This window comes from Pan troglodytes, chromosome 12 (assembly GCF_028858775.2).
Source record: "Pan troglodytes isolate AG18354 chromosome 12, NHGRI_mPanTro3-v2.0_pri, whole genome shotgun sequence".
In the NCBI taxonomy this organism is placed as follows: Eukaryota; Metazoa; Chordata; class Mammalia; order Primates; family Hominidae; genus Pan; species Pan troglodytes.
Genome location: NC_072410.2, coordinates 96,558,833 through 96,576,733, shown reverse-complemented (window position 1 = coordinate 96,576,733; position 17,901 = coordinate 96,558,833). Strand labels below are relative to the sequence as shown.

At 44.2% G+C, this 17,901-nt stretch overlaps 1 protein-coding gene across 2 annotated transcripts in view; it reads left to right on the top strand.

Annotated features, from left to right (window-relative positions):
* HADHB (hydroxyacyl-CoA dehydrogenase trifunctional multienzyme complex subunit beta) overlaps positions 1-4,744 on the top strand; it is a 45,502-nt gene extending 40,758 nt beyond the window's left edge. Inside the window, exon 16 of one of the 2 annotated variants that reach the window (XM_009442084.4) lies at positions 4,194-4,744. In XM_009442084.4, coding sequence (XP_009440359.1) covers positions 4,194-4,229 — 36 coding nt within the window. In that variant the 3' untranslated portion in view covers positions 4,230-4,744. 2 annotated transcript variants of the gene reach the window in all.
* The last annotated feature ends 13,157 nt before the right edge of the window (positions 4,745-17,901 follow it).

Genomic DNA, 17,901 nt, shown 5'->3' with positions numbered 1-17,901 from the left:
TTTTTTTTTTTTTTTTTTTTTGAGACAGTCTTGCTCTGTCACCCAGGTTGGAATGCAGTGGTAATATCTTAGCTCACTGCAACCTCCACTTCCCGGATTCAGGTGATTCTCGTGCCTCAGCCTCCCGAGCAGTTGAGATTACAGGTGTGCACCACCGTGTCCAGTTAATTTTTGTATTTTTAGTAGAGACAGAGTTTCGCCATGTTGGCCAGGCTAGTCTCGAATTGCAGACTTCAAGTGATCCACCCTCCTTGGCCTCCCAAAGTGCTGTGATTACAGGCATGAGCCACCATGCCCTGCCATAATTCTGATAATTCTTTGGAAGGAAACAGCTATTTAAACCCAAGCTATTTTTCCCCAATATAATGTTTATTTTTTACTTATAAATATATGCTGATTATGAAAATTGTGGAATATATGAAAAGTATATAGAAAAAGTTAGAATCATCTATAATCTCCCCGTCAGACATTAACATTATTAACATCTTGATATATTTTCTTCTTTAATAATTAACTTTTATTTATGTAGTCACCATAAGACTTTATAAAATCTCTCCAAGAGAGAAACTATCTTTCTAGAGAACTGAATTATACCTTAACTGGGGAGTTAATTTACTTCTGGATAACTTACTGCTGTTCAGCTGGGGAAATATATTGTTGACAGATTTTTTCCTTTCTACTTCACTTGCATTAGAGACCCAACTTCCTGACTGCTGTAGCATCTCACTCTAGGAATAAAATCCAAAAGGAAGATTGTAGTTTGTTTTTTGTTTGTTTGTTTTTTGAGACAGAGTCTCACTCTGTCCCCCAGGCTGGAGTGCAGTGGCGCCACCTCGGCTCACTGCAACCTCTGCCTCCCGGGTTCAAGCGATTCTCCTGTCTCAGCCTCCTAAGTAGCTGGGATTACAGGTGCTCACCACCAAGCCCGGGCAATTTTTTTTGTATTTTTAGTAGAGACGGGGTTTCACCGTATTGGCCAGGCCGGTCTCGAACTCCTGACCTCAGGTGATCCGCCTACCTCAGCCTCCCAAAGTGCTGGGATTACAGGCATGAGCCACTGCGCCTGGCCTGTTTTTTTTTTTTTTTTTTTTAATCCCGATGTGAACAGATTTTCTCTTCCTCTAGATTACAGAAACTTCCCGTTCCTGATCAAAATGAATAAATATTTAAAAGCATAAACAGGCCGGGTGCAATGGCTCACGCCTGTAATCCCAACACTTTGGGAGGTTGAGGCAGGTAGGTCACTTGAGGTCAGGAGTTCGAGACCAGCCTGGCCAACATGGTGAAACCTTGTCTCTACTAAAATTATAAAAACTAGCCTAGCGTGGTGGTGTGCGCCTGTAATTCCAGCTACTCGGGAGGCTGAGGCAGGGGAATCGCTTGAACCCGGGAGGTGGAGGTTGCAGTGAGCCGAGATGGCGCCATTGCACTCCAGCCTGGTGACAGAGAGAGACTCTGTCTCAAAAATAAAATAAATAAAATAAATCTTACATTTAAAAGCCCTTTTTCATGGATTTTCCTCAGAGACTTTGCAGAAACCAAGGGGTCAGTTATTTATCAGTTGGAACATTTTGGACTTTATGATCAGAAATGCTTTTTAATCTGTGTAACTTCATCTACAGAAAACCATGGTCCATTAAGACTAGAGCGATCCCTCTATCTCTTCATGCCAGGCTTCTACCAGGGAGATAACTTGTACACATTACTCACTAGCATAGTGCGTAATCCACATAGGGTAATGTCTGCAGATTTGAGTATGTGTTCCCTAATTCTTTATCTAGCATGTAGAGTATAAATAACACAATACTGGATGCTTTTATGGATGAACAAAGAATGATACCTAGCACCTTTCTTCTAGAAGTTTATAGTATCATGAAGAGTGAAGATAAGATGCATCTGAGAAACTAGATTAAACTTGACATTGTTTGATCAAGAGCCACGTGAGCAATACCAACATGGTTGGAGACAGAGGAGAAATCCATCGTGGTGAATCTAGAGCAGGGTTTCTCAACTTTGGCACTAACATTTTGGGCCAAACAATTCTTTGTTGTGGGGGGCTGTGTGTTGTAGGGTGTTTAGCATGGCCTCTACCCATCAGATAGCAGTAGCAACAAGCTCCTCCCCACCTCTGCCCCAGGTACACATGGTTGGCATAACCAAAAGTATCTCCAGGTGTTGCCAAATCTGATCTAGAGCAAGAAAAAACATGGAACATGAAAACAGTGTGTTTAAAATAAAGCTAGAGAGGGCTGGGTGCGGTAGCTTATGCCTGTGATCCCAGCATTTTGGGAGGCTAAGGCAGCTGGGCGGCTTGAACGCAGGAATTCGAGACCAGCCTGGGCAACATGGCAAAACCTCGTCTCTACCAAAAATACAAAAATTAGCCAGGTATGATGGCACGCACCTGTGGTCCCAGCTACTCAGGAGGGAGGTGAGAGGATTGCTTGAGCCCGGGATGTTGAAGCTGTAGTGCGCTGTATTCACACCACTGCACTTTAGCCTAGGTGACAGAGTTGCCTTGTCTCAAAAAGCAAATAAAGAAATTAAAATAAATAAAAAATAAAATAAGCAAGCCAGAGAGGAGTATTCTACCTTATTATGAATTCTTTCAGGACAACCCCCAAGTCAGTCAAACCTTCCTATCCCTGCTCTTTTTTTGTCTGCTTGTGCCTTTTCAATGTACTTAACATGCCAGGTGTGGTAGCTCATGCCTGTAATCCTAGCACTTTGGGAGGCCGAGGTGGGCAGATTGCTAGAGCTCAGGAATTCGAGACCATCCTGGACAACATGGCAAAACCCCATCTCTACTAAAAATACAAAAACTAGCTGGGCGTGGTGGTGGGTGCCTGTAGTCCCAGCTACTCGGGAGGCCGAGGTGGAAGTATCACCTGAGCCCGGGAGGTTGAGGCTGCAGTGAGCCGTGTTCAGGCCACTGCACTCCAGCCTGGGTGACAGAGGGAGGCCCTGTTTCAAAAAAAAAAAAGCAGAAAAGCCAAGTACTTAACAGTTTGTTTTGAACTCTAGTGTATACTTGATTGAGGACAAAGACCATGTGGCAAATCTTTAAACCTGCAGTGTTCAACTTGGCACTTTGTAAATAATAGTTTCTTTTATTTACTTTTTTGTTTTTTAGAGACAGGGTGTCTAAAAATTCTATGCTAGGATTCAGACTCATCTAAACTAAGGACATAGCTAGTACATAGCACTGTGCATAGTGCTGGATAAAAGATATTCTACTTCTGGCCGGGCACAGTGGCTCATGCCTGTAATCCCAGCACTTTGGGAGGCCGAGGCAGGCAGATCACGAGGTCAGGATATCGAGACCATCCTGGCTAACACGGTGAAACCCCATCTCTACTAAAAATACAAAAAAATTAGCCGGGCGTGGTGGCGGGCGCCTATAGTCCCAGCTACTCGGGAGGCTGAGGCAGGAGAATGGTGTGAACCCGGGAGGCGGAGCTTGCAGTGAGCTGAGATCCCGTCACTGTACTCCAGCCTGGGCAACAGCGAGGCATGGTCTCCAAAATAATAAATAAAAAAAATAAAAAAAGGAAGATATTCTACTTCTTCCCTTTGTGGTCCCTCAGATCATTATCTTAACCTGTGTAGAATAGTGAAGAAGGGACAAGCCCAGCCTTTGGAATCATCTAGACCTGGTTTCAAATCCTGGCCCTGTTACCTTAATAGCTTTGTGATTTGGGTGAGTCACTTAACCTTTCAGAGCCTCAGTTTTCCCCTCTAGAAACTTACTTTTATTGGTATTTGCTGTATCATGTTTATGTTTATACAGTTAAAAAAGCCCCTGGATTTCTCATTTTAACAGCATCCATTTGTAGAGCATCACTAGGAATTAGATTCTGTACTAGACAGAGCCTGATGCATATATGTATACATGTATATATGAATGTATAGAAATATATATGTGTGTGTATATATATACACACATATACAAATATACTGTATGTTATGTGATGCCCACAAAAACTCTATGAAGTAGACACTATGAGCCCCATTTTGTAGAGGAAATTCCAGTTTAGACTGACTACAAACTTTCCCAAGATCACACAGTGATTGATTGGCAGAGCCAGGATCCCACTCCAAAGCCTGTACTTTTCTCCTTGTTCTCTGCTGTCCCTGTACTAGGTGGATTCATCACCATTCATTGCTCTAATTGGACTTTGTTTTCTTTACAGGGCCATGCTATGATAGTGGAAGCTTATCCAAAGTAATAGATCCAGAAGAAGTGACCTGAAGTTTCTGTGCAACACTCACACTAGGCAATGCCATTTCAATGCATTACTAAATGACATTTGTAGTTCCTAGCTCCTCTTAGGAAAACAGTTCTTGTGGCCTTCTATTAAATACTTTGCACTTAAGCCTTGCCAGTGTTCTGAGCTTTTCAATAATCAGTTTACTGCTTTTTCAGGGATTTCTAAGCCACCAGAATCTCACATGAGTTGTGTGGGTGGTTGTTTTTGGTCTCTGTTGTCACTAAAGACTAAATGAGTGTTTGCAGTTGGGAAAGAGGTCAACTGAGATTTGGAAATCATCTTTGTAATATTTGCAAATTATACTTGTTCTTATCTGTGTCCTAAAGATGTGTTCTCTATAAAATACAAACCAACGTGCCTAATTAATTATGGAAAAATAATTCAGAATCTAAACACCACTGAAAACTTATAAAAAATGTTTAGATACATAAATATGGTGGTCAACGTTAATAAAGTGGAGAAATATTGGAGAACTGTTTACCTCATTTTTTATTGGTCAGGGGAGGGTGGGTCTCTTGGCTTAGGACCAGATTTTTGCCTTTAATTACTCATTTATAACTTCTGACTATTTTGGTCAATGCTGAGGCTGCTGGGAAGATAAAGACAATCCTGTTTATTTATTTATTTTATTTATTTATTTTTTTTGAGATGGAGTCTCACTCTGTTGCCCAGGCTGGAGTGCAGTGGCGCAATCTCGGCTCACTGCAACCTCTGCCTCCCCGGTTCAAGCGATTCTTCTACTTCAGCCTGCCGAGTAGCTGGGATTACAGGCACCCACCACCACACTTGGCTAATTTTTGTAGTTTTAGTAGAGATGGTGTTTTGCCATCTTGGCCAGGCTGGTCTCAAACTCCTGACTTCAGGTGATCCACCTGCCTCGGCCTCCCAAAGTGCCGGGATTACAGGTGTGAGCCACTGCGCCCAGCCTGACAGTCCTGTTTTAGAATAACACATTTTGTTTTCCCCACTGCTGAACTGCAGAATGTTTATTTCACTGTTTGGAGATGCTTCTGTTAGCTAGGATTTAAATAAAGTGTAAAGAAGTTTTTTGTTTTGATCAACTACTCTAAATCCTCTCAGATTTTTGAAAACTACCCTGTACTAAAATAACATGGATGCGAGTGTTTAAAGAAACACTAGCTTCTTTTTATGGACATTTGTGTGACTGTTGCTTAGGTCTATGAAAGTTACTGGGAATCAAAATCACCCTGTAGTTCAGGGACAGATTGGGCAGGAGACCTAGTGCTAACCTCTTAAAAGGATATTTGAGAGTCCCAGCATCGTTTCCCCATGGTTTCCTTGGTAATTATAATGTGAGTTTTTAATACAAAAACCATTATATTTACATATATATCACAAAAATCAGGTATAGATAAGTTAAATATAAAATGTAAAAACCTTAAAATTTAGAAAAAAAAAATAACCCTGTGACCTTAGGTTGAAGGAAGAGAGGGATTTCTTGAAGAAAACATTGAAAATACTAATCATGAAAGATCTATAAATTTGCCTGTGTTGAAATAAGAACTTTTATTCTTCATGTGATGATACAGAGTGGTGGAGAAACAAACTAAAAGTGGAGCAAATATAGTAGATACAGCTTTAAAAGGATCCAGGATATATAAATAATTCCTACAAATCAGTAAGAGTAAAGACCACTCGGCTGGGCACGGCGGCTCACGCCTGTAATCCCAGCACTTTGGGAGGCCGAGGCAGGCAGATCATGAGGTCAGGAGTTCAAGACCAGCCTGACCAACATGGTGAAACCCCGTCTCTACTAAAAATACAAAAATTAGCCAGGCATGGTGGTGGGCGCCTGTAATCCCAGCTACTCAGGAGCCTGAGGCAGGAGAATCACTTGAACCCGGGAGGCGGAGGTTACAGTGAGCTGAGATCACGCCACTGCACTCTAGCTCTGTGCGACAGAGTGAGACTCTGTCTCAAAAAAAAAAAAGGCAAAAGATCTTAACACAATTTTTAGAAAATGATATGCAAATGGTAAATAACAAGATGCTTAATAGTAATCAGGAAAAACAAATTAAGATCGTAATGAAATACACCTGCCTGAATGGCAAAAGTTAACAAGACTGAGAATACCAGTGTTGGTCTTGGATGTGGACAAATTAGAACTTTATATGCTGCTGGTGAGAATGCAGATTGGCAAAACCACTTTGAAAAACAGTCTGGCAACTGGGCCGGGCGCGGTGGCTCACACCTGTAATCCCAGCACTCTGGGAGCCCACGGCGGGTGGATCACGAGGTCAGGAGATTGAGACCATCCTGGCTAACACGGTGAAACCCCGTCTCTAATTTAAAAAAAAAAAAAATTAGCCGGGCGTGGTGGCGGGCGCCTGTAGTCCCAGCTACTCGGAAGGCTGAGGCAGGAGAATGGTGTGAACCCAGGAGGCCGAGATCGCGCCACTGCACTCCGGCCTGGGCAACAGAGCGATATTCCGTCTCAAAAAAAGAAAAACAGTCTGGCATTATCTTGTACATCTGAATATAACACAAGGTCTGTGACCCAGCTTTTCTGCTCTTAGGAATATTCCCTAAGGAAACTTGCACATGAGTCCAGGAAATATGTACAAGCCTGTTCACAGCAGCATTGCTCTTAATAGCAAAATATTCCTGTCATGATCATTGACAGGAAAGTTTCAAAAACAAGCAAAACTAAGTATCTAAGATGCCTACAGACGAGGTAAAAATAGTTTCTAAAACAGCTAAGGGAAGGGAAAAGAGACACATCTTCCTTACTGAAGAATTCCAAATAATACGCGTAGATACTCCTGACTTCAGGAGGTGGAGCATCCCCCGCCCCCGCTTTGAGTGTGGGCTGGACTTAGTGACTCAACTCCAGTATATACTGTATGGAAAGGGAAAAAGGCAGCCTTACAGTGGAGAAACGGCAAACACCAGCTTAACCAGGTGATCAAGGTTAACATCATCAGTGCTGCCGTGTGGATGCACATGCCTCCTAAGATGTAATCAAGGTACACTTCACCTCTGTGGTATTCTTTCCAAATACCCATAATCCAGTCGAATCATGAGAAAACAGGCAAACCCAAACTGAGGGACAGTCTATGAAATGCTTGACCAATACTCAAAACTTGAAACTATCAAAGTCATAAAAAGGAAATACTGAGAATTTGTCTAGATCAGTAGAGGTTAAGGAGACATGACAACTAAATGTGATGTAATATCCTGGACTGGATTCTGAAACAGAAAAAGGACATTCATGGAAAAACTGGTGAAATCTGAATAAAGTCTGGAGTTAATAGTTTTTTTTTTAAAGCTTAGAAATAAATCCTCACATATATAGTCAAATGCTTTGTTTGTTTGTTTTGGGGTGGGGTGGGGGTTGGGACAGAGTCTTACTCTGTCACCCAAGGCTGGAGTGCAGCGGAGCCATCTCAGCTCACTGCAACCTCTGCCTCCCAGGTTCGAGCGATCCTCCTGCCTCAGCCTCCCAAGTAGCTGGGACTACAGGCATGCACCACCAAGCCCGGCTAAATTTTTTTGTATTTTTAGTAGAGATGGGGTTTCACCATGTTGGCCAGGCCATCATGGTCTTGAACTCCTGGCCTCAAGTGATCCACCCGCCTCTGCCTCCCAAAGTGCTGGGATTACAGGTGTGAGCCACTGCACTCGGCCATCAAATGCTTTTTGACAACATTGCCAAAAACAGTGCCAAGACCATTCATGGGGGAAAGGACAGTCTTTTCAGCAAATGGCGTTGGAGAAACTGGACATCCACATGCAAAATAATGAAGTTGGACCCTTACCTTACACCCTATGCAAGAATGAACTCAAACAGATCAAAGACCTAAAGAAAGATAAAAGCTAAAATTTATAGTTTTATAAACACTTAGAAGAAAACATGGGGGAAAATACATGACATCAGATTCAGCAATGATTTCTTGGATGTGACACCAAAAGCATAGGCAACAAAGGAAAAAATAGATTAAATTGGATTTCATCGAAATTAAAAACTGCATCAAAGGGCACAATTAACAGAGTGAAAGGGTAGCCTATGGAATGGGAGAAAATATTTGCAAACCATATATCTGAATTATATTAATTAATATTCAGAATGTGAAAAGAACTAAAATTCACACCCAGAAAACCCCCATTTAAAAATGGGCAAATAGGCTGGGCGCAGTGGCTCACACCTGTAATCCCAGCACTTTGGGAGGCTGTGGCGGGCAGATCAGGAGGCCAGGAGATCGAGACCATCCTGGCTAACATGGTGAAACCCCGTCTCTACTAAAAATACAAAAAATTAGCCGGGCGTGGTGGTGGGCGCCTGTAGTCCCAGCTACTCAGGAGGCTGAGGCAGGAGAATGGCGTGAACCTGGGAGGCAGAGCTTGCAGTGAGCCGAGATCGCACCACTGCACTCCAGCCTGGGCGACAGAGCGAGACTCTGTCTCAAAAAAAAAAAAAAAAAAAAGCCAATAATTTGAATATCTTCATCTCCAAACAAGATGACCAATAAGCACAGGAAAAGATGTTCAACATTACTAATCATTAGGGAGATGCAAATCAAAACCACAATGAGATACCTCTTCACATCCATTAATCCATTACTATGGTTACTATCAAAAGAACAGAAAATAGCAAGGGTTGGTGAGGATGTGGAAAAATGGGAATTCTTTTGTGCAGTTCGTAGAGATGTAAAATGGTGCAGCTGCTATAGAAAACAGCATGGCAGTTCCTAAAAAAATTAAACATAGAATTACCCTATGAGCCAGCAATTCCACTTCTGGGCATATACCCAAAAGAACTGAAAGCAGGGGGAGCAGGTGCAGTGGCTCATGCCTGTAATCCCAGCATTTTGGGAGGCCGAGGTGGGCGGATCACAAGGTCAAGAGATCGAGACCATCCTGGCCAACATGGTGAAACCTTGTCTCTACTAAAAATACAAAAATTAGCTGGGCGTGGTGGTGCGTGCCTGTAATCCCAACTACTTGGGAGGCTGAGGCAGGAGAATCGCTTGAACCCGGGAGGCAGAGGTTGCAGTGAGCCAAGATCGAGTCACTGCACTCTTGCCTAGCGACAGAGCAAGACTCTGTCTCAAAAAAAAAAAAAAAAAAAAAAGCAGGGGCTTGGAAAAATGTTTGTATATTCATGTTCATAGCAGCATTTGTCACAATAGCCAGAAGGTGGAGGCAACTCAAATGTCCATTGACGGGTAAATGGATAAACAAAATACAGATAAATTGGTATATATGTACAAGGGAATACTATGCAGCCTTAAAAGGGAAAGCAATCCTGTAACATACTACAACACAGGTGGACCTCGAGGACCCATCACAAAAGGACAAATTCTGTAGGATTCCACTGACATGAGGGACCTAGAGTAGTCACGTTCATAGAGACAGAAAGTAGAATGATGGCTGCCAGGGGCTTGGGGCCAGGGATATGGGGAGTTGTTGTTTCATGGATACAATTTTCATTTTCAAAGATGAAGAGTGTTCTTGAGATTGGTTGAATAATAATGTGAATGTATCTTACTAAACTGTACATTTGAAAATGGCTGCACTGGTTCATGCCTGTAATCCCAACATTTTGGGAGGCTGAGACAGGAGGATGGCTTGAGCCCAGGAGTTTGAGACCAGCCTCTACAGAATTTGTCCTTTTGTGACTGGCTTATTTCACTCAGCATAAGGTCCTCAAGGTCCACTAGTGTAGCTTGTCACAGGATTACCTTCCTTTTTAAGGCTGCATAGTATTCCCTTGTGTGTATATACCACAGTTAAACCAGGCTCTCACTGTAATTAGAGCCTCTGCTCCACCAACTAATCATTTGGCAGTAGAGCCTTTTATTTGTCCTCATCTTTCGTTCAAACTTCCCCCTATTCCCCGGTTGTTTGCTTCTGATGGTATCTGATTCTAAGTAACTGCATGTTCTTTCTATACTCTGTATAGTTTATTCATTTATTTATTCTATTGAGTGCCTTTTATGGGTCAGGCACTATTCTGGATGCTGAGGCTACAGCAACCAGGAAAACAGACCAAAATTCCTGCCCTTTTTGCTTCCCCCTTTCCAGAGCCTCTCCTCTCCTCCTGGCCTTTCTCAGTTGTGTTTTTCTCCAGGCCTCTCAAATGCTAGTCTTTCTTGAGGAATGAAAAGCAAGCACACAAGTTTATACTTTTAAATATGCAAAATATTAAAGAGAACTTTTCCAAAATCATTTTCTCTCCTTCCTCCCTTCCTCCTTCCCTCCCTCTCTTCCTTCTTTCCTTCCTTTTTAACAGTCTTGTTCTGTAGCCCAGGCTGGAGTGCAATGGCGTGATCTTGGCTCACTGCAACCTCCACCTCCCAGGTTCAAGTGATTCTCATTTTATTTTTTCTGATTCTCATTTTATTTTTTTCTAATGTAAGAAATACATGCTGGCCGGGCCAGGTGGCTCACACGTATAATCTCAGCACTTTGGGAGGCCGAGGTGGGAGGATCACTTGAGCCCAGGTTTTCGAGAACAGCCTGGGCAACATAGTGAGACCTTGTCTCTACAACAAAGAAAAAATTAACCAGATGTGGCAGCACGTCCCTGTAGTCCCAGCTACTTGGGAGGCTGAGGTGGGAGGATCACCTGAGTCCAGGAAGTCCAGGCTGCACTCCAGCCTGGGTGACAGAGAGAGCCCTGTCTCAAAAAAAAAGAAAAAACAAAAGCTTATTGCAGTTACATAGGATGAATAAGTCCGAGGGATCTGATTACACACACACACACACACACACACACACACACACACACACACAAGATGAGATGGACACGTTAATCAGCTTGACTTTAATATCAGTTCATGATGTATATATAATAAAAAATGCTCATTGCCAAAGAACAACTCAAATAATATAGAGTAGAAAAAAATGAAAAATCAAGTAGAGATACCCACTTACCCATTGATAATGCTTTGATATCTCTTCCTTTCGAGGCGCTCATACTTGTATGGACAAATGTGTCACCAGGCAGCTTAACTTCAAAGTGCATTTTAAAACTTTTTTTTGTCTTGAATTTCAAGACATAACCTGGAAGCAAACTGTAGAAACCCTTTCCCTTAGCCTTAAAACAGACTCCACGACCCTCCTTTTCTCACGATATATACTCCCTTCACATTTATCTAATTGTATACTAGTATCTAATTGTGCCTTCCTAGAACTTCCAGGGACTAATCTTGAGACAGACAGACCAAGCCTGGAGACCCAGCTGCAAAATTCCAGAGATGACTTCAAGGCAGCTAGTTAACAACCTGGCCATTGTTGAGATGACGCCAGCCCACACACCAGGTGGACTGGGACCCAGGAGAGCCACCAGAACAAGACACACATATGTTGTATTTACCACAGTTCTTGAATACCTTGCTTATCAAGTTTTCCCTTTTTAAACCCCTGCCTTCCCCTCAAAAATTGAAGTGGTTGCTTTGGATGGGAATCTGGCTGCTTTCCCTTTACTAGGTTTTTTTTTTTGACAGAGTCTCACCCTGTCACCAGGCTGGAGTGCAGTGGTGCAATCTTGGCTCACTGCAACCTTCGCCTCCCAGGTTAAAGCCATTCTCCCTGCCTCAGCCTCCCGAATAGCTGGGATTACAGGTGCCTGCCATCACGCCTGGCTAATATTTGTATTTTTTAGGAGCGACGGGGTTTCGCCATGTCGGCCAGGCTGGTCTTGAACTCCTGACCTCAGGTGATCTGCCCACCTTGGCCTCCCAAAGTGCTGGGATTACAGGCATGAGCCACCGCGCCTGGCCCCTTTACTAGTTTTGGATAATGAAATCACTTTCTTTCTACCAGACCTTGCTCTTGTTAATTGGACTCTGCAAGCAGCAAGCATCCACACCTGCATTCGGTTACATAGGGACCAAAATTGCATAGTATAATGCTGTTCTGGAATGCTGTTGTTTTACTTAGCTATATTGGAACAGAAATTAAAAGAAATTAAAGAATGTGTGAGCAAAAACTCAGTTACATGTAAAAAACCCAATTCCCCCTGAAGAGGAGAAAGAGCTGGAGTCCTTTAAAATTAACTGCCTGTTTTTCTGTGGCTAGTGAGCCTTCTCTCTCCCTTTCCCAGGCATTGTGAAGACTGTTTCTCTAGCTGTGCAGCTGTAAGGTCACTAGACAGATAATCTCAAGTCATAAAACATGTTGTTCCTTAAAAAGTAAAAAATAATATAATGCATGTCTCAGTTAAATAAGTCTTTGTTTCTCGCTTCTGTAATATGCTTCCCCCTGCACAGATCTCCCCTCACCTCACAAAATGCTTAAAAGGTAGCTTGACTCTTTGTTCAAGGCTCAGTCCTTTAAATGTTAATCCGACTCGGTCGGTGCATCTAAATAATTAAATAATTCCTCCTCAACCCCTCGGTCTCTCTGATTCTTTAATTATCCCACTGCATTTCTGGTGGCCCGTACAGGAACTGGAGACGACAGATTTACTGTCTCCTTTGCCTGCGGGACTTAGGGCCCTGGGGCTCGGGGAGACCCGGCATCCAAGGCGCGCCATCGGGGAGCTTCACCTGGATGGAGACTGGCTCTCCCCGCGTCCCAGTGCCCTGCCCGGCAGCGCAACAGAATCGGAGACGGGGCTGCAGGACGATACCAGCACTTCAGGAACCACGGTAAGGAAAAAAGGCCCAAGGCAGGAAAGCCCGTCCCATAGGGACGAAGGGGAGCTTGATCACCTCCCGGGGACCAATCACTAATCCAACCCAGAGTGGCTGGGGGCGGCAGGAATGGCCTGCCAATTTGGATGAAGCTTGTGTCCCCACTAATAAGGTGGAAAGGAGAAAATAGGCCGATAGAGCGGCAAGTGCAGCAAGGAAGAGCTTGCTGGCACTCTTGCCACCCCAACTGGGAGTGTGTGGGCGCGTGTGAACTGGGAGTGGGTATGTGCGTGTGAACCTACCCGGGACATGAGAGAGGCTCGTTTCGTCCAATGAGGAGTCCTGGGGTAGGAGTGGTGTGTCTATGTGTGTGAATGTGGGAGCCTAACTAGGCTCACCCGGGACATGGAGAGGCCTATTTCATCCGATGAGGAGTCCTGGGGCAGGGGAGGTGTGTGAAAGTGTGTGAAAGAGATGGTCTCGGGAGAGGCCAACGCGGGGAGTGACGTGGGGAGGCACAGATCCCTTAGCGCGGGTTGTGCTCCGAGGCCAGTGTCGGGGAAACCAGACCTAGAACGTTGTATACGGCTGATAGGACCAGGTCCACCGCTGCAGCAGCTGTGAGAGGGGAAGGCACTTTCCTGGCTAAGCAGTGTCCAAAACTCCCGTAATAGGACCCAGTCTGGTGGACCCGAGAGTAAAAGTGAGAGTGAAAGTGCGCCGCAAGGGAGGAAATGGGAGGAAAAGCGTCGAAACCAACTCCTTTGGAGTGCATGATAAAAAATTTTTAAAAAGGATTTAGAGGTGATTATGGGATGAAACTGGATGCTCGAAATTTAAGGACATACTGTGAATTAGAATAGCCCTCTTTTAGTGTTGGATGACTGGCCGAAGGCACTACAGAGAAATTGGCCGTGTGTTTTAAGGTGGTGACTAGGGTTGGAGGACAACCAGGGCATTCAGACCTAGTCTTTGTATTGATTCATGGCTAAATGAATGCAGCCCTGCCTAGCAGTTTATTGTAGAACGCTCGCAGCTCATGGCGAGAGAAACCAGCTGTGCTGGCAGCTACAGAGTTAAAGGGAAAGTCACAGAGCCTTGTAACTCCACAAGTAAAAAGTGAAAAGTAAAAGCCAAAAGTGAAAGTAAAAATCAGCTGTGCCAGGAACTATGGAGACAAAAGAAAAGTCTCAGGAAAGAGAAAACTGGTTTTGCAAGAACCACAGAAGGGAATAAAGACCCCTCCTCCCTACATTCCAATCTACCCCCCTTTACCAAGGCTAACTGCCCCTAAGGAGTTAAGTTCAAAGAAATACAGGCTCCCAGAAGAAAAAATCAGAGCTCCAGGAAGTTAAAGTGAAAGGTTACAAAAAAGTCAGGCAGGCCGTCTCAGGTCTGGCCGTGCCCAAGTTATGCTTATGCCTCTTAAGAGGACAAAAGGACCCCCACTAGGACCCAGATGATGCAGTCCAGCTTCAACCCCTACAAAATTGCCGAGAAGCACTTCTGCCAAAGGCTAAAGGATGGTAAAAGAAAAAGGTAACCAATATATATATTAAAAAAAAATCTCAGAGGTGCTCCAGGGTGCAGATAAAAGCACCAACCAGTTTTAAAAAAGACTTTGTGGGCATTTTGGTTGTACACTCCGTTTAACTCTAAGGCTGCTGAAAATCAGCACATGGTGGATACAGCATTTGTAAGACAGGCCCAAGGAGATATCCGGCATACATTGCAGAAGTTAGAAGCTCCGTAGGCGTGAATGCTACTCAGCTTATTAAGGTGGCTACCAAGGTGTACATTAACTGAGATGAAGAGGCAAAAAAGAAAGCTGATCGGAGGCTTAAGAAAGGCTAATTTACTAGCAGCAGCCCTTACAGGAAGAGAAGCTGGCTTTGCAAGGAGGCATGGACGTGGGCGTGAACACAGACGTGGAAAAGGCTAGTCTGGACAGGAGTTTGAAAGCCGGCCGAGGCTGGAGAGAGATTAATGTGCACAGTGCAAAAGGAAAGGACACTAGAAGGATAAATGTCAAAAGAATAAGGAAAATGGTCAATGGTCTAACACCCGAGTGCAGCGTTCGGTTGCTAGTTGTGATGCTTCAAAGGCAGATCCTGATCTGATCGGCTTAGCGGGGGCTGAGAATTTAGAGGACTGATAGACCGGGCTCCATCCTTTTAGGCCCCGGGGAGCCTATAGTCTCTATGGAAGTAGGGGGCCAATTAATGGATTTTTTGGTCGATACTGGTGCTGATTTCTCTGTGGTAACTCACCAATTAGTCCCCCCACAAAGAACTGTGCTACTATCGTAGGGGCTGCTGGGGCCAAAGAAAAGAGGCCTTTTTGCAAATCCAGGAGATGTATTATTGGGGGACAAAAAGTGCAGCATGAGTTTCTATATGTGCCAAATTATCCAGTGCCCTTGTTGAAAAGAGACTTACTCCAGAAACTGCAGGCACAAATCTCCTTTACACCTAAAGAGAATATGACACTAGAGTTTAGAAAGTTTAAGGCAATGGTTTTGACTATAACTGTCTCAAGAACTGAGAAATGGCGGCTCTATAAACTGTGTGCCAGAAGGCTACCGGAGACGGACCTACACAATATGCGGGCAATGCTTTTCAAGGTACCAGGTGTATGGACTGAGCACAACCTCCCTGGACTTGCTGCAAACAGACCCCCGGTCGTAGTAGAGCCTAGCCCTTATGTTCCCCGGTACAAGTCCGTCAATACCCACTACCCAGAGAGGCAATTGATGGCCTAACGAAACATTTAAATCGGCTCTATGAACATAGGATTATACTGAAATGCAAGTCCTCCTGGAATACTCCTCTGCTGCCTGTGCAGAAGCCAAATGGTGAATACAGGCCAGTTTACAAAGTGTCCAAGGACAAGGCAAAAAGTCTGTTTTCAGCAGGTTGGATAGCTAAGATTCATGGTATCCTAAAGCCAGTGCAGGCTTGGAAGTGCACGCAAGGAGGCTGTATGTGCATTGCCCACCCACAGGTCAGGGAATTTCTAGGTGCGGCGGGATTCTGCCGAATCTGGATTCCAAATTTCTCCCTTATAGCAAAGCCCTTATATGAGGCTACCAAAGGAAAAGAAAGAGAGCCCCTCCTATGGGAAAAGGAATAGGAAAAGGCCTTCAAAGATATAAACAAAGCTCTCATCCAAGCCCCGGCGCTAAGGTTGCCAGATATTAAAAAGCCCTTTTTTTGTATGTGAATAAACGAAAGGGAATGGCAGTTGGAGTCGTAACTCAGTTGGGCTCTTAGCATTGGCCGGTAACATACTTATCTAAGAGACTGAACTTGGTGGCCTTAGGTTGGCCCCACTGCCTCAGGGCGTTGGCAGCTACTGCAATCCTTCTAAAAGATGCCAACAAGCTAGCCCTAAGTCAGAAGTTAATAGTTCGGGTGCCGCAAGCTGTAGTCACCTTAATGGAGCAAAGAGGACCTCGTTGGCTGTCCAACTGTAGAATGCTAAAGTATCAAGGGCTTCTGTGTAAAAATCCCCAGATAACACTGGAGACTGTAAATACCTTGAACCCAGCTCCCCTGCTGCCTGTGGAGGAACCCGACTGGAAGGACGGTAGGTTGCCTCACTGCTGGCAGGACCTTCCCCACTGTTGCATAAATATGGTGGATGAAGTGTTCTCGAGTCAGGAAGATCTCAGAGATACCCCCCTTGGAGAGCCCAGATGTTGAATACTTCACTGATGGTAGCAGTTTCATAACAGTGGGGTGCGATATGCAGGGTATGCAGTAGTGACCCAACACTCAGCAGTTGAGTTTCAAGCCTTACCTTCTGGGACTTCTGCTCAGAAGGCTGAATTAATAGCATTAACTGGATCACTGTTATTGGCCAAGGGGAAGAAAGTAAACATATATACGGATTCAAGATATGCTTTTGCAACCCTGCATGCCCATGGGGCAATATACAAAGAGAGAGGACTTTTGACTACTAAAGGAAAAAAAAATTAAAAAAAAAATAAAGAGGAAATTTTGCAATTATTTGAAGCCATATAGGCTCCAGAAAAGGTGGCTGTCATTCATTACAAAGTACACCAAATTGAAAAAAGCTATGAAGCACGGGGCAACAGAAAGGCAGACCGAGAGGCTCTGCGGGCAGCAATGAGCAAGGCTTTACCTGAAGAAAGACCTCTAGCAATGCCTCTCCTTATAGAGCCCCCTTTGCCGGAGGTACCCAATTACTCTTCAAGTGAAAAAGCTTGGTTTGGTCAGGAAACAAAAAAATATATTAAAGGTGGATGGTGGCTCTGACAGGAGGCTAGCCATCCCAGAGACAATAGCCCCAAGGTTTGTGAAGCAGATCCATCAAGAAACACACATTGGAAGGACAGCTCTAGAGACTTTGATAGGTTGGCATCTCTATGTGCCATGGCTCTCTGCCATGACCCGTGCTGTTTGTGAACAATGTCTATCTTGTGCCCGGAGTAATCCAAAACGAGGACCTACTCAGCCTCCAGGAATTCAGGAAGTAGGAGCTGTGCCTTGTGAGAACCTGCTTATAGACTTTACCGAGTTGCCTCGAGCAGGAGGTTACCGGTATATGCTAGTGTTTGTTTGCACCTACTCAGGGTGGGTTGAGGCCTTCCCCACCAGAACTAAAAAGACAGAAGAGGTGACAAAGGTGCTACTGAAAGACATCATACCAAGGTTTGGGTCGCCTCTAACCCTAGGATCAGACGATGGTCCTGCATTTGTGGCAGAAGTTTTACAACAGCTAACTCAACTTTTAAAGATCAAATGGAAACTGCACACAGCCTATCGACCACAGAGTTCAGGGAAGGTGGAACGCATGAACCAGACACTCAAACAGCTACTGAAGAAATTGTGTCAAAAAACTCATCAAAAGTAGGATCAGGTCTTGCCCATGGTCCTCCTCCAAGTCAGGTGCACCTCCACCAAACAAACTGGGTATTCGCCCTATGAGATTTTTTTCGGCCGGCCACCCGCCCACCCATCATAAGACAGATTAAAATTCTTCTGTAAACTAGAAGAATTAACTTT